The 23261-nt window shown below is 45.2% G+C and overlaps 1 protein-coding gene across 2 annotated transcripts in view; it reads left to right on the top strand.

Annotated features, from left to right (window-relative positions):
* Window positions 1-289: 289 nt before the first annotated feature.
* The window catches only part of Tgm5 (transglutaminase 5), a 34666-nt gene continuing 11694 nt past the window's right edge, over window positions 290-23261 (top strand). The window contains exons 1-6 of one of the 2 annotated variants that reach the window (XM_059259541.1): window positions 290-299; window positions 8794-8973; window positions 9574-9819; window positions 12388-12506; window positions 15755-15883; window positions 16415-16592. In XM_059259541.1, coding sequence (XP_059115524.1) covers window positions 290-299; window positions 8794-8973; window positions 9574-9819; window positions 12388-12506; window positions 15755-15883; window positions 16415-16592 — 862 coding nt within the window. The remainder of the gene's footprint in view (window positions 300-8793; window positions 8974-9573; window positions 9820-12387; window positions 12507-15754; window positions 15884-16414; window positions 16593-23261) is intronic. The other variant, XM_059259542.1, reaches the window with a different exon arrangement.

Raw genomic sequence — 23261 nt, 5'->3', positions numbered from 1 at the left:
ATTGCCTAAGAGCTACCAAGGCCCAATAGCACAAAGGCCCCGATGGTTCCACAGCCTCCACACCTCCTCTCAGCCAAGCAACACTGCCAAGAAAAACCAGAGGGCGAGTGAGAAAACCAGTTGTGATCTGCCCTGTCAGAGGTGGCAGCACAGCAGCCGGCCCCACCTCCCCGTGCCTCTTGGAGCCTTGGGATGGAAGGGGAAGCAGACATTCCAGGATCAGTTTCCTGAAGCTCCAGTCCATCCAGCTGTCTGAGGGGGAGCAGCCCTGGAGCCAGCAGCAGCCACCATGGCCCAAGGTAGGGAAGTCCCAATGAGTGGCTAGAAAATGGGGACAATGAAGACCCAGAGACATCGAGGGCAGGAGGGTGGATCAGAGGGAGAAAGGAGTGAGTCCAGAGCTGATTTAGGAAGGAAGCCATGAACCTCAGGATTCACTGGTCCCTGAGAACCAGGAGGCAGGGTGGAAGTAAACACGCTGTTGTGGCTGCCTCCACAACATGTGGGATGGGCAGGGCAAGGGATTAGGGCACTGGGATTCCTGTCCTCTGACACTAATTTTTTCACACTGGTCAACTCACTTCTCTAGTTTCTGCCTCCCATGCCTGAAAACCGGAAGGGTTTGAACCATAGTCTTGAAGGTTCCTTACGGTGTTGAAGTTCTCTGATCTCCATATCCTCTCTTCTTCCTTAACTTCGGAAGTCATCATCATCATCATCTTCTGTCTACATCATCCTCTCTTCTCTAGATAAAAAGCCACTCTGAAGATGAAATGATTAGATGATGCCATCTATAAGGGATGGGCTTTTAACTTATTCTATACACGTGACATCTTCACCTTTATTTACTATACGTAATACAATAAAAATTTTACTCTTTCCTTCATTTTTATGTAAAATGTGTATACTTTTTAATTATAAAGGAAGAGTATGAAGATCTAGTTGGAGTAAAATAAAACAATAATTTCAGATAAAACCCTAAGTACCCCAACCTCATCTTGAGTAACCATTGTTTCCAGTCTTTGGTCTAGACATTAGTATTCATATATATGCTGAATGTAATCGATTGGATCAATATGTCACTATAAATCCAGATACTATCAGATTATAAATTTCAACTTATTATTTTTTCCACCAACTTCATATCTTGGAGCTCTGTCCAGGCCAGTAGTATGTATAGACCTACTTTAATATTTCTCATCTTGTATTCTACAGTGTATGATTTATTCATCTCATCCTCTTCTAATGGACACTTAAGTCATTCCTTTTTTCAAGACAGACAAGCAGTCCTACAGTCAGCATTCTTATGCACGCTTCTGGCTACTCATGAAGAAGTGTCTCTCTAGGACAGACATTGAGATCACTTACTTTCTAAGTTCTTCCTACCACCCCCTTGTTAGTCCCCTCATTTTCTCCTTACTGCAAGAAGAGATACTCTAATGGAAAATGAACCTCCTATTTTAATATAGATAAGCACAATACAGTATATTAAAACAATAGAATATTGTTTGGTCATGAAAAGGAAAGCTAAGCACAATGCTTGGGTGCAGAGGCATCCATGTGTCATAGGCGACTTGGCCATGGTGTCTCTGGAGGATACGATAGATTGGAAGTGCTTCCTGTCGGGCAGGTGTTGCCCTGCTTGTTCGGTAGCCTTAGTCACACACAGACCTGAGCCAGTCAGCTTTAGGAAGCTGACTACTTCTTTTTCTTTTGTTTTGTTTTTTTTTGTTTGTTTGTTTCTCGAGACAGAGTTTCCCTGTGTAGCCCTGGCTGTCCTGGAACTCACTCTGTAGACCAGGCTGGCCTCAAACTCACAGAGATCTGCCTGCCTCTGCCTCCTGAGTGCTGGGATTAAAGGTGTGCGCCACCACCACCACCCCACTTCTTTTTTTTATTATTAGGAAGAAGTCAAGTTCTTTCCCAAGTGGCAGGGTTGGAATGTTCTTTCTGAACATGAATGGAAGCCAGAGATGGACAGCTGCTGTTGGGCAAAGAAAGAACTCCTGACTTGAGTCACAAATCTGAGTTTAACACAAGACAAAACTCTCCATCTATCAGAAGCTCTGTTTTTCACCCCCCAAGTGTGGATGACATGATGTTTTATCTATCCAAGGTTGCGGATATAGTGTTGAGAGAGTCTAAAACTTGAAATAAGTGCAAGTGGCTTTGCATAAGACAGAGAACTCTTCAAATAGCAAACATGTCCATGAACCTGTGTGTGCTGGTGGCTACTCTGCTGCTTCTTTAACATCAACAACAATAGTAAATGACTAGCTAATGAAAAAGATGTATGTTAACATACATACATGAACAAAATAACCTACAGAGGTTTAGAAGATAAAGAGGGGACTGGGTGTGGCGGCACATGCCTGCAATACTAGCATCTTGGAAGGCTGAGACAAGATGGTGCATGTGAGTTCCAGGCCAGCCTGGTGGGTTTCAGGCTAACCTGAGTGATTGTGATCCTGTGTGACTGTGGTCTGACTCTTTAAAACAAGAGATAAGGATTAATTTTTGAGTCACATTTGCTTCTAACACCTTCATTTGAAGTATACAGTTAAGTGTATTCAAACAGTTATGAAAGTGTCACTGCTCTCTAGTCTTAAAACACTCTCATCACCTCAAAAAGAAGCAGTCAGAGCCAGGTGTGGAGGTGTACTTTTAACCCCAGCACTCGGGAAGCAGAGGCAGAAGGATCTCTGTGAGTTAGAAGCCAGCCTAGTCTACAGAGAAAGTTCCAGGACAACCAGGACTATGTAGAGAGAGCCTGATAATAAGAATAAGAATAAGAATGAGAAGGAGGAGAAGGAGGAGGAGGAGGAGGAGAACGATAGGAGGAAGAGGAAAAAGAGGAAGAGGAAGAAGAGGAAGAGGAGGAAGAAGAAACATTTGGATCCCATCCCACCTTTCTCTAGTCCCTGGCACTCCCTAATCTCTGTTCGACCTCTATGGACTTGGCTATTCAGACACTTCATAGAAACGGCATCGTACAAAACTAGTCCCCTTGCATCTAACTCCTTTCACTGGCCGTAATTTTTCAAGGTCCATTCACACTGTAATGTGCTCAGTTTACACAAGTCCATTATTTTGACATGCTACATTTTTCTCTATTCATCAGCTCATAGATAGTTGTGCTGTTCGAACTTTTCAGCTATTTCTGTATAATGTTGCTATCAGCAGCCACATGTGGGTCTGGTGTGAGTGTATGCATTTACTCTTTGGTGGTATACAATAAGGGCTTCAGTCACATGGTAACTCTGTGTTCAACATTCTAAGGAGCCTCTAGAGTTCTCCAAAGTGCTGTACCATTTTATAAGCCCACCAGCAAGGTCTGAGTGCCCCCATAGTACTGCATTCTACCAACTCTTGCTACTGTCTGTTTTCTTACCGTAGCATCCTTATGGATGTGAAGTAACAGTTCATGTGTATTTACCTAATGACCAAAGCATCCTTTCATGTGCTCATTGTCTTTTTTTCCCCTCTTGTTTAGAGAAAGATCTATTCAAATCAGTTACCCACACTGGGTGGGGGACATGCCATCATGAGCATGTAGGGGCCACAGGACAATCTTGTGGGGTCCTTGCCTTCTCCCATGTGGGTCCCAGGGACTGAGCTTAGGTTGTCGGGCTATACAACAAGTACTTTACCTACTGAGCGGTCTCCATAGCTCCAGTTACCCAGTTTTCCATTTAGGCTCCTTGTTTTTGTGTTGTAGGGTTGATCTATCCATCCATCTGGTCACAAACACCTTATTAGATACACAATTTACAAATACATCCTCACATTCTAAGGATTATATTTTCACATTCCTTATTATGCAGAAATGGCATTAGCTTTGGTGAGACCCGACTTACTTGGGTTTCTCCACTGATTCTGCTTCTCCTGTCATATCTAAGAGACATTGCCGACTTCAAGATGAGGAGGATGTACCTGTTTTCTCCTGTGTGTTATAGTTTTAGCTCTCATATTCAGATCTTTGGTCCATTTTGAGTTAATTTTTGCATATCATGTGACGTAGGCAACCAACTTCCTTCTTTTTATCAACATTTAGTTTGTATGTGTCAGTGCTTGCTCTGCAGATTTCTATGTGCACCGTGCGCACACATGGTGCCCAGAGGAGTCAGAAGAAGACATCAGATCTCCTGGACCTGGAGCTAGAGGCAGTTGTGAGTGGCCATGCAGGTTCTGGGAACTGAACCTGGGTCCTCTGTAAGAGTAGCCTGTGATCTTACCTGCTGAGCTATTGCTTCAGCCCAGACACCATTTTTTAACCTATGGATATCCATTTATCCCAGCACCATTTTTTGAAGAGAATTTTTCTATATTTGATTGTCTTGGCATTTTGTTCAAAGATCAAGGGTGTTGAATTTTTGTTTTGTTTCATTTTTGTTTGTTTGTTTGTTTTTTGAGACAGGGCTTCTCTGCGCAGTTTTGGAGCCTTTCTTAGAACTCATTCTGTAGCCCAGGCTGGCCTTGAACTCACAGAGATCCACCTGCCTCCCGAGTGCTGGGACCAAAGGTGTTCGCCACCACCACCTGGCTTAAGGGTGTTGGATTTTGCCATGTTCTTTGGTAGGTTTTTTTCTTTTTTTATTGAAACACAGCCAAGATAAAGTAGGTGTGTCTCTGTCCTTCCCAGCTTACATCTAGTGTTGTTATGTCCCTCTCAAATTCATGGCCTCTTCTTACGTTGTTACTGTTAAACACACAGATACAAAAACCTACTGAGTGAATTTGGCACTGCCCCATACACAGTGTAAGACCTCTTTTATAAGACACTTGGGTCTGTGTCTGTACTAATGTCATCCCAAAATTGCCTTGATTACTAGCTTTATAGTAAAGTATAGAAGTGCAAGCCCTCTGTGTAAGATTGCCTTACAGCTGAACACGGGGCATGACTGTAATCCCAATACACTGGAGGCTGAGGCAGGAGGACTGTCATGAGTTCCAGGCTACACAGCAAGATAACTATGTTATCCTTCCCCTCAACAAAGAAATAAAAAGATTGCTTTGATTACTATGGATCCTTTCTTCTTCCCTATTAATTTTGTGATCCACCTGTCAATTTCTGCAAAATGGCAGTTGTGCTCGAAAGTTCTGATTAAAATTTTTTGAGAATTTTATACCCCTTCGACTCCTCCCATGCTCCTCATCCCTCTCAAATCCATGACCTCTTTTTTAGTTGTTATTGTCACATAGGTAGAAACGTATGTATAAAACCTTCTGAATCCATTTAGTGTTGCTTGTATATACATGTGTTTAGGGTTGAACACTTGGGATTGGTTAAGCAACCAGGGAGCTCATCTCTGAAGAAAATTGATATTCATTCTCTCTCTCTGTCTCTCTCTCTCTCTCTCTCTCTCTCTCTCTCTCTCTCTCTCTCTCTCTCTCTCCAGCCATTGATTGCCTGTAAATGTTCATCTTAGGATAGAATCTTGTGAAATTTCCCCCTTCCACACTGTCATGTCAATTATTTGTTCATTATGTAGGTCTTGTTTAGGCAACTGAATGTTGAGATTTCATGAATACAGCTTCTCTGTCATATTTACAAGACACAGTCTTGCAGCAGACATCCTGGTCCTCTGGCTCTTACAATCTCTTGTCTCATGATTTCCCCTGAGACTTAGGTAGGAGTTGTGTTGTAGATGTATCAAATGACGTGGGCACTTGGGTCTTCGGTCAGTATTATGTTCAATCTAGAGCCATTAGAATGATCCTATCATTAATTGCCATTTGAATGATACCATCTTCTAACCCATGAATGTGGGATATTTTTCCATGGTTTAAGTGAATTTATTTAAATGATATTTTGTGAAAAAATCTATTTTGCATTCTGTTGTGAATGCATTACTAATTATTTTAGTCTTTTGCTACTATAAATGGAATTACTTTTACATTTCTCTCAGATTACTTATTGTGGTGTATGGAAAATTCAGCTGAATTTGCATATTGGTATTGAATCCATCCTGAAGTCTTTCTGTAGTTGTTAATTCTAGTTTGAGCGTATTATTATTCTTACATCATGTGTGAATACAGATGACTTTACTTATTTCCAATCTGAATGTCTTTGATCTCTTTTCCTTGCCCAATGGCCCTGGCTGGAACCTCCAGTACACTGTCTTTAATGAGACAAGAGCAGGCAAGAACACTCATCTTTATTTTGCTCCTTATCTTAACAGGAAAGCATCCAGTGTTTCACTATTAAATAGGATTAGCTGTGGATTTTTGTAGAGACCATTTATCATGATAAAGGGACTCTTTAGTTTGTTGATTTTTTTTTAACATGAAAGGGTGTTAGACTTTGCCAAATGATTTGGTTAATTTATTTTCTTAATCAAAGCACAGCCAAGATAAAGCAGGTAAGTTTCTGTCCTTCTCAGCTTACATCTAGTGTTGGAATGTAGACAAAAAAGTAGCTAAGACCTGGGTGTGGAGGTGCATACCTGCCATCCCGGAACTCCAGGGACTGAGCGAGGAAGATGAAGCGTCTGCAGCTAGCCTGAGCTATAGAAGGAGACACAACAAGAAATAAAGACTGTCTGAGTACCTATGCTGAGGCTGACAAGAGTAGATGAGCATATGAGCACGAAACATGCATTCAGTGTGAGCAGTTAGGATTAAGAGTAATTCAGCTCAATACTGTCAAGCAGTGGGAAGTGGGAAGGAGAGTGGCCAACTGGGACAGGTTTCATGAGGGACGTCTTGGGGGACAGGTAGGTAGAGCAAGTCTTTCTCCATACCGCCAGTTCCCAAATAATGATATGGAGGCTTCTTATTAATTTTGAAAGCTTGGCCTTAGCTCAGGCTTGTCCCACTAGCTCTTATAACTTAAATGAACTCATTTATTATAATCTACATTACAATCATGTGGCTTGTTCCCTCATCTCTCTGTACTGTTCATGCTTCCTCTGCATCTGGCTGGCGACTCTGCCTTCTTCCCAGAGTTCTCTCTTTCTCTGCCCAGAAGTGTCGCCTATACCTCCTGCCTAGCTATGGGCCATTCCGCTTTTAGTACACCAATCACAGCAGTACATTTTCAACAGTATACAAATATCCCACAACAGGTAGGATTTGGCTGAGTAGTGAAGGATAACCTAGTTTGTTCTCTGTCGCTCTGATAAATCACTGACCACAAGCAATTTAGGGGAGGACAGGGCTTATTTGATTTAACGATTATAGTCCATCACTGAGGAAAGGCAAGGCAAGAACCTGGAGGCTGGAACTGAAGCAGAGCCCTTGGAGGAGTCTGCTTGCTGCCTTGCTTCCCCTGGCTCACTCAGCCTGCTTTCTTATACCACCCAGGACCATCTGCCCAGAGATGGTACCACCCATGGTGGACTGGGCCTTTCCATCTCAATCAGCAATCAAGAAAATGCCCCCACAGACATGTCCACAGGCCAATCTGATGGAGGCAGTTCAATTAAGATTCCCTCTTGCCAGGTATGTCTAGGTTTGTGTCGTGTTGTGTGCTGCATCGAGGCTATAGCAGGAGTAAACCATGCAGACAGCCTGCCTGGAGTGAAGGATGACCTGGGGGTGGTGAGAATTGAGAATGCAATCAGAAGTTAACGCTGCATACAGAGGGCCATGTGTCGCGTAAACGAGTGTTCTATGTATCACAGACTGTAGACTGTCTTAGAAAGCAAAATGAGATGGTGGGATCAAACTGTTTTGAGGGAAGGTGGATGGTGTGTTAAGGGGAGAGATGCTAGAGGCAGGAGAGTTACCGGAGCCTATTATAGTCACTAAGGACGAGACAAGGACAGTAGAACATGATAGGCACTTGGAAAGGGACAACCAACCTCATTGAAACTGTAAGGGAATGACTGAAAGGACTCGGTTACATGAGAATTGACACAGATTGAGGAGGAGGTGGGTGAGCGAATTGTAATTTAAGCATTGTAAGCCACCCTCAGGTGACTGGGGACCATGCAAGACCATGGTCAAACAAGAACCCAGATACAGCCCTTCCAGGAGAGGCATACTAGAGAAGAGTGTGTTTAATCCGTGTTGTAGCTGAAGATCCTGAAGGCTGGGGGTGTCCTTTCTGACTTTGAGTATCCAAATATCCAGGACACTGGATCCATGGCATTGGTGGTGGCAGAGGGCCAGCTAATGGCCTACAGTGGAGCAGCTGTGCTAGGGGCAGGCGACCAGGAGCTTGCCCTCTGGTTTGCAGGTTGGTGCAAGGATAAAAGGGACTGTCAACTTGAAGCCTAGAAGGTGGGGATCAAGCTGGGCAGTGGTGGCACACACCTTTAATCCCAGCACTCAGGAGTCAGAGGCAGGTGGATCTCTCTGTGAGTTTGAGGCCAGCCTGGGCTACAGAGTGAATTCCAGGAAAGGCACCAAAGCTACACAGAGAAACCCTGTCTCGAAAAACCAAAAAAGAAAGAAAGAAAGAAAAAGAAAAAAAAAGTGGAGATCAGGATGTGTCTGAAGGCATGCTGGGCTGAGGGGAGCATCAAAGCTGGGCAGGTCTACGTAAGAGTCCAGTCAGAAAGACCATGTACCTCCAGAAGTGTGCAGGGAGGTGATAGAGGGTGGAGGAAGTAGGGGAGGAAGAAAGAAAGGAAGAGGAAAGGGAGAGGAATGTGGGAGCACGGCATCTCCATAATCCTTAAAGCAGACTTATGGCTGTAGTGTTATTGACTCCATTCAACCGACACGGAAACTCAAGTGCAATCGCCAAATCATTTCCTTCAGTTTACACAACTGGTAAGTGATGAGCAGAACTGGGCCGGGCTTCACAACCCTGTTTTTTGTCTGTCCCAGGCTGCCCCATCCCAGGGCTAGAGGTGGCCCTCACAGACCTCCAGAGCTCCCGGAACAATGTGAGGCACCACACAGAGGAGATCAGTGTCGACCGCCTTATTGTCCGCCGCGGACAGGCCTTCAGCATCACCCTCTACTTTAAGAACCGGGGCTTCCAGCCGGGCATGGACAGTATCATCTTTGTGACTGAGACTGGTGAGGACCTGGCCCACAGGCTGTGCGTGTGTATGTGGGGTGTGTGTGTGTGTGTGTGTGTAGGGTGTGATATGTGTGGAATATATATATATATATATATATATATATATATATATATGTATGTGTGTGTGTATAGGATGTGATATGTGCGGGGTATATATGTGTGTGTGTGTATGTGGTGTGTGTGTAGGGTGTGATATGTGTGGGGTATATGTGTGTGTGTGTGTGTGTGTGTGTATGTATGTATGTGTGAAGTGGAGTGTGTGTGTGTGTGTGTGTGTGTGTGTGTGTAAAGTGGAGTGTATTGTGGGCTATGTGTGTGTGTATACGCATGTGAAGTGGAGCATGTGTGTGTATGTGTATAAAGTGAAGCGTGTGTGTGTGTTTGTGTGTAAGTGGAGCATGTATGTGTGTGTATGTATGTACATGTGAAGTGGAGCGTGTGTGTGTGTGTGTGTGTGTGTGTGTGTGTGTGTGTGTGTATACACGCACGTGCCTGTGAAGTGGAGCATGTGTGTGTGTGTGCATGCATGCTCATTGAGCAGGATCTTAGAGGAATGGAAGATCACCATAAAGAGCCTTGGTTATCTTCTCTCCTAGGACCCTTGCCAGACCTGGCCAAAGGGACACGGGCAGTGTTCAGCCTCACAGGCAGTGGTGGCCCAAGCCCCTGGATTGCTTCCCTGGAGGCCAATGGGGCCACCGCCCTGGAAGTGAGCCTGTGTGCCCCTCCCATGGCAGCCGTGGGCCGATACCTCCTGAAAATTCGCATCGACTCCTACCAGGGTTCTGTCACGGCATACCAGCTCGGGGAGTTCATCCTGCTCTTCAATCCCTGGTGCCCAGGTGAGGCAGGTACCCACTCGGGCTCCTTTACTTCCCTCAGTGCTACCAGCGATCCAGGCTCAAAGGTTTCCAGCCCCTGATCCTTGGCCACCACAAGCCCCCCAAACCCTTGAATTCAGTACCTGACCTCCAACAACCAGAATGGAGAGACCTAGATGTTTATTTACTTATTTGGAATTTTAAAATTATGTCTGGACTTAAATAGTAAACTATTATTAAGTTTAACCATCATTAACATCGACCTTCATTATCTGCTTTTAAGTTCATTTGGATTTCTTCATTTAAAAAGTAATAAATGCACACTATCTGGATATTTGAGGAAAGAAGCAAATGATAAAAGTGGGAAAGTGAGGCGCTAGAGGGAGAAAAGGAGAAGGGGAGGGAGGAAGGGAGGCAAGAAAGGAAAGGAAGTTCTAGATGGTGGAAGACCTGCCAAGCTCCAAGTTCCATTCTCTCAGTGGAAACCTTACTCCTGTTCTCGCTGTAGCCTTATAGAACTACCTTATGCTTAAACATGCGCACATTTGTATTTATCTATATGTTGTCGATTTTGTGACATACATCTGAGTGTGATTATACATATCAGTCTGCAGTTTGCATTACTCTTTGAAATACACACCGGTGCCAGTACTTGAGGGGTCTGAAGCAAGAGGATCACTGTGAGTTTGAGGCCAACCTGGACCACATAGTGAGTTCCCTACCAGACTTGACTACTGAATAAGACCCTGTCATATATATACCAACTTTGGACACAGTTTCCTATCAGAACACCTTTCTTAACAGTTACATCATTCCAAGCATTTTTAACTAGTTCCCATTTCTGAAGACTAGTTTTGGCTGTTGCTCTTGAGTAAAGCCATGGTAAAGATCCCCACACTGTCTCCTCTCTAAATCTAAGCAAGGTGGATACGTAGGCAGCTACGAGAAAGTGGTGTGGGTAGACTGCAGCACAGGCTAGGCGGAGCAACTGGAGTCCTGAGTGTAGACAGAAGGCTGGTGCTCTCAAGCAGAGGCCAGGTCAGCCAGGCCTTGCCTCCGGCTTGAGCAGGGAGCCCGGCTGCTTGGCCTCTTGTTCCACTTTCCTCCCCATTGTATCCTGGTGAGGATGCTGGGCTGAGCGTCGACACTCTGATCCCAGGTGAGTGTGACGCTGCACCAACTCCTGCTCCTTTCTCATTGATTTCTCAGGGGTGTCATCCACCTGCCCGATGAAGGTGCCTGCCCTGGAGCTAGGAGGGCAGGCTGTCTGTCCTCCGTGCATGTATATCCCTGTATCTCTACATCTTTCTCTCTGTAACACACACACACACACACACACACACACACACACACACACACTTTTTTGGCCTCCAAGACTGGGCTTTAGATTTGAACATGGGAACACAGGATCTGTCGGAGTGTCAGAAGGACCACGTGACTTCTCTCCTGAGCTTGTCCCCACATCCCAGAGTAAACAAACATTAGGGTAGAAGCAATTATCAGGTACCATCAAGATAAACAGCCACCACATCACTGAGCCAGGGATGTTTGGCTGGGAAGCCCCACCTACAGTTCAGGGATATTTGTGACCTCAATCATGAAGCTACAACTGCTCACCACCCTGGTCCAAACCCTGGAGAGAACCCACCTGAGCATGGGATCCTTCTGTACCAACTTCTCTTAGACTCTCATCTCACCTCAGGATCTGTTGGGCCTTCCAGATAGGTCCAGGACACCTGCCCCCATAGTCTTTGATTTGCTTATGTTTAAGGTTTTTTTTTTAAGGTAATGCTTAGGTCACAAAGGTGCCAAGTGTCCACCTATCAATCAGGAAGACAGAAAAACATAAGCAATCACTGTAGGATAAGCTTCAGAATCCTCTACTCATATATACATATATTATTAATAGAAGTTAATTCATGCTATACTCATCATTTCACAGTGTGTTTGAACTTACCATACCACATGTAGAGATCCATATACATCGATACACTTTGCCACTTTGCATTAATACTGTACAGAATTCTGTGCTGGAGACACTCTGAAGCTGGTAAGCCAGTCCTCTCCAACGGCATGCTGGTTATTCCCACCACAAACACAGTGCTCAGATGAGCAGCTTAGAGTCTGAAACTTGGTGCACAACTGAAATGCTCAGATGAGATCCTGGTGGCGAGGACAATAAGGTCAATGCCAACCTTCACATTCCGATTTGCTCCTCTGCAGCTAGACTAGGTGAGTGAAGCAGAAAGCTCAGACTATGGAATTGCTTGGCTCTGTGCACAAATCCCAGATCTGTAATTAAACTTGGTTGGGAAAGCTGTTTTCACTCTGAGCTCACTTCCTTGACTTTAACATGGGACCAAGCACCCTGGGTAACTTATAATAATAGATACTCACCAAAGGTAAATGTGTATTATTTTACCTATGTTCATATTGAGCTGTGTTGAGAGTGTGGGGTCCCAAGACTCACTGTATGCCCATCGGAACATCTCTAGGTGCCCTATCCAGATCTCAGGTTCCGTAGAACTGTGGGGCTAGAAATGGACAAGGTGACTTTTCTACCTTGTGTCCTCTCACTTGGATTCCCAGGGGATGCAGTCTACTTGGAGAGTGAGCCCCAGAGGCAGGAGTATGTCATGAATGATTATGGCTTCATCTACCAAGGGAGCAAGAGCTGGATCCGCCCATGTCCCTGGAACTATGGGCAGGTGAGTCCCAGACCATACAAGCCCCAAACTCATAGGGAGAGGGAAGCCAGAACAGGGCAAACTGCTAATGCCCGGCAAAGAGCACGTCTGAGAAGAATCTCGGGTTGCTAGGGAAGCAGCCCTGGGAAGGAGGAGGGAGTGTTCTTTGCTGGTCATATCTGACTTGAATAGGATTTAAGGGCAAGGGCAGATAAAGGCAGGCCAGCCATAGATTTGACTGAGGATGGGGTGGGGGTGGGGCACAGTCACAATGGAAATGGTTGCACCTGACGTTTTGTGCTTTAAGCTGAGTTTGCAGTGAGGTCTCACCTTACTCTCTCACTTTGTCCTGACACCCCCTGGTGCTGATCTGTCACACGGACACATACACAGTATGTGTGTGCCCCTGAACATCTCTCCCAGAATCAGGACTAATGAACATCGATGCATCTTCCCTGACCCTATGCCAATGCCTTTTTATTTATTTGTTTTGACAATGGGCTTTTTCATTATAAGCAGTATGTAATTGTTAAAAAAGAAACTTGGCAAAGGTGAGTGTGGTGGTGCATGCCTGTAATTCCAGTGATTGAGAAGCTAAGGCAAGAGGATTTGAAGTTTGAGGTCAGCCTGGGCTACACAGAAAAACCCTTTTGGGAAACAGAGCTGAGGATGCATCTCAGCTGGTGGAACACTTACTTTATGTGTGCAAAGCCCTGGGTTTGATCCCCAACACCGCATAAACAGGTTGTTGTGATGTACCCCAGTAATCCCAGAACTCAGGAGGTAGAGGCAGGAGGATCAGAAGTTCAGGGTCATCCTTGGCTACATACACTAAGCCGCAGGAGACCCTGTCTGAAAAATAACTAAACAAATAAATTTTTAAAAATTACAAAACCTTTGAAAAACATTACAAAAATGGATACCCAGAACATATCATAAGCACTGCTACTAACTTGATTCCTCTTGACTTATTTTCTACACGTTGTCTAATGACCTTGTATGTAAAACATTAAACTCACTGCAATGCTTGACAGTGCTGTATATTTGAAAAACTACCTCTTGGTTAAAGTTTAGCCCCACCAGGTGCTCCAGGAAGTCCAAGATCGGGGGTCGGGGGTGGGGGAAGCTTCTCTAAGCTAAGCCTAGTGCTAGGAGCACTGAGGGGGAGAGGATCAGCCTTGGGCCACTCAGAAGAGGCGACAGCCAGGACAAAACGGGGGGGTCCTCATGGAGCCCTGGATCACTTGGATAAAAGCTCCTCACCAGGTCTTACCCAAGTAAAACTCCAAATACCCATGACCTTTCTGGCTCACCCACGGCCAAGGTGGCTGCAGCCCAGAGGAAATACAGCAGTCTCAATGGGTCCCAACTCCTCACAGAGTGTGGGCATTAAGGAGTGTTGTCATCAGTGAGAAGCAGAAGTGAGGTGTTGCTGTTTTGGGGGCTCTGGCTCCCCCTCCCCACTTTCTGTTTCTCTTCTTCAGTAAGCACATACTGAATATCTGTTCAGTACCAGGCAGAGGTGAGTGTTAGAGATGTGAAAATAAAAGGAGCATTGTCCCCGAGGGACACATAACAGTAGCTTAGCATACAGTGGGATTATGAGACCGACAGACGGGGCAGAAAGTTCTGGGAACCAGGAGGAAGGCTCTTGGTTTGGCAAGAGATCCTGAGAAAGCTTCCCAGAAGAGAAGGTGCTATGCTGGAGCTGCGTTAGTCAAGTGAAGGCCAAGGGCAGACATGTGCAAAGATGGATGGGCCAGAAAGGTACCGCCATTGTAGAGATTACAAGGAATTTGGTGCAGCTGGAACAAAGCTGCTGGGATGGGAGTTGGTCGAGGTCAGAGGCTGGAGAAGTAGAAGGAGTCCTGTTGTAAGACACTGTTGCTGGGGAGATGTAAGCAAACATCTACTCATCCCAGATGGGGAACCAAAGTATAAGGAGGTAAATCAAAGAGTTTTATTGGGGTTACTCATGAGTGATGAGTTACTTATAGGAGCAGAAATGACTAAAAGACCACAATATCACCAAAAGTCCACTCCAGCATGGGTGACAGCTCACAAAAGCTGGAAACCTGGAGTTTGCTGCCCAGCCTGCAGGCAGCTGGACAGGTTAGAGTGTCTTTTTAGGTAGCTTTGTTAGTCTGAGCCTCTTCATGGCAGTTTAGCTGATCTGTCTCTTTCTAGGCAGTTCAGCTAGTGTAAGAGTGTCTATCAGTAGTCCTTACTGCTTATAGGGCATGGGGAGGGAGGGACCTAGTGAATCTGGTCAGTTTCAGGGACTTCCTGAAACCTTTGAGTTGCTTACTTCCTAAGCTTCTCTGCAGGATCTAATATTTCCCATTTAACATCCTGTGTCATAACAAACTCTCCTTTATGATGGAAGGTTAAGGTTTTAATTTCAGAGGAAACAGCTATACAACAGAGCCAGATCTGAGAGGGACTTGAAGGGCACCTCAAGGAGGCTTTGGCCTTGATTCTTTAAGTTATAGGGCCCTTTGAACACTGTAAACTAGAAAAGTGACTTCCCTAAAGCAGGTAGTGCAGGGAAGCCTAATTCTACTTATTGACCCTAGCTCCATGAGAATAAGTGAGTTTGTTTATATTCATTGACAAAGATATGTGAAGTCTTTTCTATGTACCGAGCTCCATGCCAGGTCTGGGGTCGAATGTTTATAAAGAGAACTGGGTTGACAGAGCATACACTCAGGCAAGAAAGATAGGCCTCAAGTACACTGTATAACCAAATTTGACAACCAGAGGGGACACACCCATGGGGGACAGTGTTCCAGAACCCACATGTGATTGGTCAGTCCAGAGCCCCAGAGCTGTGAGTTTCAAGGCAGGTTGGTGCTGTCCCGTCAATATGCTGCCAATGATAAGCTTATGTAACTGTGGAAGGAAAGGAAACCTGGCTTCATTAAGAACATCTTAGAGGCCCCAGGATTGTGGAAATGGAAGGGGAAGAGACAGAAATAGACTTTCCAATGAGGCAAAGTCATTTGAAAACAACAACTCAGTAGCAAGAGTCACTTCAAATGAATGGAGAGACATCTGGCTTACAGGACATGCAAGTGAGTTGTGATACCGTAACTTTGAAACCGTGCACCTTCCTGGGAGGCTGTTCATGGCTTTCCTGATTGACAGCTACCTTGCAAATGGGTTTTATTCTACAGACACACTCTACTGGGGAGCTGAGTGGTGCAGGTTGTGTATTTCTTTATTTGTCCACACACACCAAGTGCCTCCTTTCTCCTCATACCCTGCAGTTTGAAGAGAATATCATTGACATCTGCTTGGAGCTGCTGGAGAAGAGTCTGAACTTCCAGGTTGACCCGTCCACAGACTGTGCCCTGCGGGGAAGCCCCGTCTACACGAGCAGAGTTGTGTGTGCCATGGTGAGGTTCCTGGTGTGTCCTGCCCAGGGAGGAAGGGAGCTGTGGAAGGGGACCCCCGGCTTCTCACAGCTCTTCCCTGCAATAGGAGAATGAGGGGTCAAGAGACAGGGACCCTCTGAGAACAAAACCATTTTGAATGGGACTGACAGCAGATTATGGGAAATAAGTTATCTCAACTAAACCCTGAAATAGGTGGTGTGGGCCATTGCCTCTATTAATCTAAGTTACATGTTTTTTGGGGAAAAGCTGAATGTCACTGAGTTTGAGAATGATCTCATTGCTTCTAGATTTCCTTGGTTCCAATGTGTTTTTACTCTGCTCAGAGCCAAACTCCTGCTTCAAAGGAAATTGAAATAGAATACTGAATTGATATAAGCCTACTCTCCCAGCAGGTCTGGAAGGTCGTAGATAAAGTGAGGTCAAAGGTCTCCTGTACATCTCAGGCTGGTGGTCCTTCATCAGCATCCCTCACGTCACCTTCTGTGGCGGGAAGAGGGGTTTCTAATACTTCTATACATGGCTTCTCTTTAGATAAACAGCAATGATGACAGTGGGGTGCTCAATGGCAACTGGAGTGAGAATTACGTGGACGGGGTCAACCCTGCAGAGTGGACTGGCAGTGTGGCCATCCTAAAGCAGTGGCATGCCACGGGCTGCCAATCAGTGCGCTATGGACAATGCTGGGTCTTTGCTGCTGTCATGTGCACAGGTAGGCAATGACACGGGCCCCAGGGGACACTAGAGCAGCTGTGTCAGAGCTCTTGGAACCATTTTTATCTCAGTCTCACAGTTCCCACCAGGGGACATTTGGAAGGCAGCTGTTTCCTGCGAAAAGATCTCATCACTGAGCTCACCAGTTTGGGCTTTTATCAGACAGAGGTTTTGAAGTAGAAATCACACACAGCTTACACAGCCTAACAAAATGTTCCCGTAAGAATGGGAATGGTCCAGGTCCAAGAGAGACTTAAGATGAAATACTAAATAATTAAATAGCACAAAAACCAAGTTGGGCTGTTTCTGGCTTAATGAATTTGTGCACACAGAAGGGAAGTGAGCACCTGACCTTTAGGGCTAGAACAACAAGGCAACCCAAGTAGAATGACCTTGATTTTGGTGTTGCCATGGGCTCAGAGGAAATTAGGGGTCTAACTTGGGACAGGGAGTTAGGGAATGGGGAAGAACTAGAAGACCGATTTTTAGATAGGAGCTAGAAATCACATCAACAGAAGAGGACCTAAAGGAATAAATGTGAAGAAGAAGGATAGAAGGGTTTGTATGTGTCAAGAGGGCAAAGTAGAAATAGATGGGGAGGAAATTTTAAAAGAAGTAACATCTGGGCTGGGCAGTGGTGGCACACGCCTTTAATCCCAGCACTCGGGAGGCAGAGGCAGGCGGATCTCTGTGAGTTCGAGGCCAGCCTGGTCTACAAAGCAAGTTGCAGGACAGGCAGGGCTGTTGCACAGAGAAACCCTGTCTTGAACCAGAGCTACTCTCCTGCTCTTGATCCCCACCCTAACTCTGCCCACTGTCAGCCTCTTGTATGCAGGCCCACGTCCCTGAGTCGGTCTCAATCAGTTAGTCATCATTCCTGCCAGCTAGGGAGATAGGTCAAGTCAGGCTTCCACTCACAGGACTCTAGTAAGATGCAGGGAGGCCAGAGCTGCCAGTAACTAGGTGTTTATTGAAGGTTTAGGCCTTCTGTGTAGAAATTCCCTGTGATGGGCATGTATGCTGGGCCCAACCCCGGACAGAATGTGAAGGCCAGAGAGGCTGATAAATGCAGCACCAGGCCTCATTCCAAGGGCATGAGGAGATCTCTGTCAGCACTGACAGAATGTGACAGCGTCTTCAGTGTGGGCTGCTGCTGCAGCCCTTATTTAGTACCTGCCTCTTCTGCTGCTGCAGATCCTGGTCTTGAGTTGGATGCTTTGATGGCCCAGTGATAAGACATAAATAATTCAACAGCTTTGATGCCAAAAGATGAGGTGATTAGAGTGACGTGGGGGACCTGAATCACCCAGAAGGCCGATGTAAGACTGCTGGGCAGAAAACCGGGCAGGTTGACTTAAAACTCCAATCCCAGCACTTAGGATGAGGCAGGAGAATCATTATGCATTCAAGTTCAGCCTGAGCTATATAAGGAGCTCTAGGTCAGACTGGACTACAGACAGAGTGATTTCCACACACACACACACACACACACACACACACACACACACACTCATACATACACACACACACAAGATGGAAGGGCAGAATGGATCTTGTGTAAGATAAAGGGGGAACCTTCCAGTGTGGAAAAACTGAGTTTGCGTGTAGAGGTAGAGAGCTGGGTTTGGGAGTGGCTGTCTGGGACAGGTGATGGAAGAGGTGGAGACCGTGGATGGAGGTTATGCAATGGCAGCAGGGCAATTAAAATGTTTATGAGAATCGTGGCCCTTCAGTGACCTTGCAAACAAAGAGTCAGGTAATGATCCAATGTGGCCCACTCCAGCTAGAGCCCAATCAGCTTCCTGCCAGGGCCACCATGTCGTACGTTAGTAAATATACAGTCTGAGGAGCCCATCTATTCACTCAGCACCACAGAGTGGAGTCTTTCCGTGCTAGGTGCCATGTTCCATCTATTCTTGGATGCAAAGATGGAAAAGACCTAGCCACTTCGTTTCCTCACCAAAGTGAAAGATAAAGGTTTAGCCAAAGTAATTATGCCAACACAACTGCCACTCACATCTTAAACGATTATACCATTATTATTCCACGGCTGTTACAGCGATAACGGGCATATCCTTTGTGCCAGGCACTGTGTTAAAACGTGAGCAAAGGAGAGTAATAGAGAAGCATGTGGAGTCTGGAAGCAGACTCCTTGGGGTTTCTGCAGTCCCTTTATGCCTAGAGATTACAGTCTAAGACTCCCAAAGGTGCCTGAAACTCTGCTAGTACCAAAGCCTATCTATACATACTGTATGTTTTCTTATAAATATTTACCTATGGTAAAGTTTAGTTTACTAATTAGGCACAGCAAGAAATTGGTAACAATAACTAAAATAACTCAGGATAGTTAGAACATTATACTATAATAAAATTGCCGGCACTATTACTCTTGAACTTTGGGCAATTATTAAATATGGGCTACTTGAACCTAGCATTACAGTAGCACAGCAGGTGATCTGATAACCTGGAAGTGACTAGCAGGCAGGTAGTGTATAGAGCATGGACACTCTGGACAGAGAAATGGTGGTTCATGTGGGCAGGACAAAACAATACAGGATTTAAAACCAAAGAAATGTTTATTTCTACAATTCCCATTCAATACTTTTGTGACTGACTGGAAGTAACTGAAACCACAGAAACTGAAATATATATTATTGGATATATTCAAATATATATGTATAAAATGGAACCATGAGTATAAATACCAACACTGCTGTCAGCTATCTGGGTAACTTCAGGCAAGTCACTTATGGCTCAGTTTATTCAGATATGTGGCGAGGAAATTAGTGGTACCTAAGGCCTAGGTTTATTCTCCATAGATGTCATTTTAGAAATTAGTTAATAAGACATTCTCTGAGAAATTATGCAGATTATCATGTGAGCGTCCCGGAAAGGCTTTATGCTTCCTCCATTGCCTCTGTCCCTTCCATTGACTGGTGCTTTGGTTCCATTCATTTTCGTTTTCATTTGTGTATATCGATGTGTGACGTATATCGTGTACTTAACTGTATTCACTCTCCTTACCTCCCTGTCCTTCCTTCCTGCTGTTCCCTTTCTTTTCCCAAAGAGTCACCCTTCTGTTTTCCTGTTGTGTGCCTGTGGGTTTATGTGTGGTGTGCTTGTGTGTGTGCACCCACATGTGAGTGTCTGTGTTAAGCTCTACATATAAGAGAAAGCATACAATATTTGTCTTTCTGGGGCTAGTTTATTTCCAGTTCTGTCCATTTGCCCAAAAGTGTCAATTTCTTTGTCTGCCAAGAGTTACCGAAAGGACTGTGTAAGTTCACCCATGAACAGTGACTAGCTAGAGCGAGTGTTCAGTATTAGCCAGGGGTGTCTTGGTTGATCCCCCAAATGACTTATTGTTTTTTCCATCTTCTCCATCGGCCAAATGAAATGGAGTGTCCCAGCTAGTCTCATCCTCCAGTCTGCTGGCACGGTAGGCCATGATCTAACTCCAGGCTGTACTGCCCAGGCGCATGGCTGGCAGCTGCCATTCACCCCACACCCCCTATGCTTCCCGCTTACACTGGATACCTTCCAGTGTTTCTGATCCTCCCCACCACCTGTGAAGTAGATATCATTATAGCTCGTGACCATGTGACTCATGAATGAGTCAGAAATACTTTCTTTTGTTTTGCTTGAGACAGGGTGTCTTTATGTAGCACAGGCTGTCTTGGAGCTTGCTATGTAGACCAGGCTAGCCTTGAACTCAAGGAGATATGCCTGTCTCTGCCTCTCACATGCTGAGATTAAAGGTATGTACCACCATGCCAGGCCTGAAAATTCATTCTTAAGCTGGGGATTTAGCTCCTTGGCAGGATCTTAGTTTGGCATGTTTGAAGCCCTAGCTTGATAGACAGTACAACCAAAACAGAGTGCACTCTCCTGTCTACAGCCCCCAGCCCAGGGTTGTCTTTTGACATAATATTTATCAAACATAATGACTTTAACTGCCTGTAGAAAAATCACAAAAGGAGGCTTTGTTTTCATCAAAGATGTGTACATATATTGTGCAGGGAGTTTTCTTTGGCATCCGTTTGTAGGTGGTTACTTGGTAATTAAAAAGAAATTCCTGGCCCACCCTTCTGAGCTCAGGGCCAGCCTCCAGAGAGCTCTAGGGCATTGGGCTCTTCCTCTTCAGGCCTCTAGTCTAGAGAAGATTGGAACCCTCAGCCCTTGAGTGGGGTCCGAGAAGTAGCCTGGGTGCCTTGCACTGTGGTAGGGGACCAGAAGGGACAGGGGGCTGTGCTGCTGAAAGCGCCCCCCAGAAGTCAGGGGGTTATGTGGTTCTATACTAAACCCACTAGTGGGCAGACGTGTTTTGTTTTGTGCTATTATTGGTGTTTCTGAGACTCACTCTGTAGCCCAGGCATTCCTCAACCTCCTCCTCCTCTCCCTCCCTCAGCCTCCCAAGTGCTAGGATTACGTATATGCCACCGTGCTTAGCTTCAGCAGGCTTTCTTTGTGAGGTGATGATGAAATGTTCTAGAATTAACTAGCTTAGATTGTGACACAACTTGTCCAAATGGCACAAACCAGTGAACTGTACATTTGATAAAGGTGAACTGTAGGATATGAGTTACACCGTAAGGGCTGGAGAGATGGCTCAGCCGCTAAAGGCTAGGCTCACAACCAAAAATATAAGAGTTACTACACCTTGGGGCTGGAGAGATGGCTCAGCGGTTAAGAGCACTGGCTGTTCTTCCGGAGGTCCTGAGTTCAATTCCCAGCAACCACATGGTGGCTCACAACCATCTGTAATGGGATCTGGCGCCCTCTTCTGGTATGCAGGCACAACACTGTATGCATAATAAATAAATAAAATCTTTAAAAAAAAAAAAAGAGTTACTACACCTTAAGTAAGAAAGCTGCTTGAGAAAAATCCAAGCATCCTGGAAATAAGCCCGCCTTGCTTTTTACCGTACCCATATGGGCTTGGGGTGGGTGGGACAGCCATGGCATGGGCAAAAGGCACTAATATGGAACTGGTGTGTGGAGCTTGTCCCTTCCTATTAAAAAAAAAATGGAGCCCTAAGCCTTGGGAGCCTTATTGAGAAGGCGATGCAGGGACTGATGTGAGAGCTGTGGGCTGGTCCTCCCCTCAACCACAGCAACCCCACTTGTGTGTCTTTTATTGACTGGATTCCACTTTGAGACAGTTAGAGCTTTTGAAGATGTGTTCTCACTGAGCTGTGTATGGATCTCTACAAAGTATCTCATCGTAATTTCAATACAGCTCTTGTCCTCATTCTTTCTACCGAGCTCTCCAAAAAGGAGCCTCATCCAAGGGCCTGATGCTTTATTTCCCCCAGCCTTCCTTTGGATCTCAGTCTAAACTTGCACAATGCCCTGGCTGGAACACTTATCTCCCGTTATTTTCCACTGATTTACGAGCATGGAGATTGTGTGGAATGTTCCCTCGTGGGGTTGTTGGTCAACATATGACACCTCTTTGGAAAGAAGTCTGGCACAGACCTTTCCGCAAGCGTTAGCTGTCATCATTGGGATACTGTGTTAGGCTTCGCTTCTTGGGCTCCCGTGGTTTGGCGGTGGCTTGTTTGAAGATCTCTCCATCCATTTCCCAAACAGTCCTGTAGCCTCTCCATCATTCTCCCCACTTTATTCTTCCTCTCTTTCTTGGAATATTTAGGGTTGCAATTGATCACATTCCTTACTCTGCAGTAGTACCATAATTGATCTGCTTCTACCCTAAAAACCATGAGTTACTCTTCTTCTTTTATCCCATACCTCACTTTCATGCAGTACCTACCCACAAAACACTTTAATTTGTTTGACATGTAGCACTGTAGTGGAAAATGTTCTCACAAAAAAAATACTATTGCCAATGTGCATTTTTTCTTAATTTTTTTTTAGATTTTATTTTATGTGTATGAATGTTTTGCCTGTGTGTATGTTTGTGCACCATGTGCGTGCCTAGTGCCTGCAGAAGTCAAAATGGCATCAGATTCCTTGGAACTGGAGTTACCATGGTTGTGAGCCACCATGTGGGTGCTGGGAACTGAACCCAGATCCTCTGCAAGAGCAGCAAGTGTTCCTGACCACTGAGCTGTCTTTCCAGCCCCCATCCATGTACAACTTTTATTCAATATGGTTTTTGTGTCACGTGTTGTATTTTATCATTTGGAAACTGAAAGCATCTAGACAGAAGTGGAAAGGTGACAGAGGTCATTACATGTAAATGTAATCCCTTTGACTGCAGAGAAACTTTGGTGGTAGCTCCCAGTATCAGGCCTGGTGTATGCTGTAATATACTGTGGGAACTCTGAAGCCCCTTCCTAACTGAAGATCTATCTTGGCCAAATTGCCATTGCCCGAGTATGCAGGCATGTGTGGGTATGCACACAAAATGCCCACATGAGTCTCTCTTTTGTGAGATTCAAATCCCACAAATTTGTCGTGTCAGATTGTGAGTTGCCAGAACTGATAGTCTGTAGACAACCTTGTTCACAAGCCAAGGCAATTTATTTAACAGAAAGTGAATGAGCATGGTTTGTTCCCGGCACTGTGCTTGGAATGAAGAAATACAAGTGAAGCACCTTCTGGAAGCCTCACTTTGAGGTTATTTGTAACCTGGCCAACAAGATAAAATAGAGATGCTAAATTACAGAGCACTCAATCTAGTGCTAACACGTGTAGGTGGCTG

The sequence above is a fragment of the Peromyscus eremicus genome, chromosome 4 (genome assembly GCF_949786415.1).
Source record: "Peromyscus eremicus chromosome 4, PerEre_H2_v1, whole genome shotgun sequence".
Classification (NCBI taxonomy): Eukaryota; Metazoa; Chordata; class Mammalia; order Rodentia; family Cricetidae; genus Peromyscus; species Peromyscus eremicus.
This window is presented reverse-complemented; position numbering and strand designations above follow the sequence as displayed.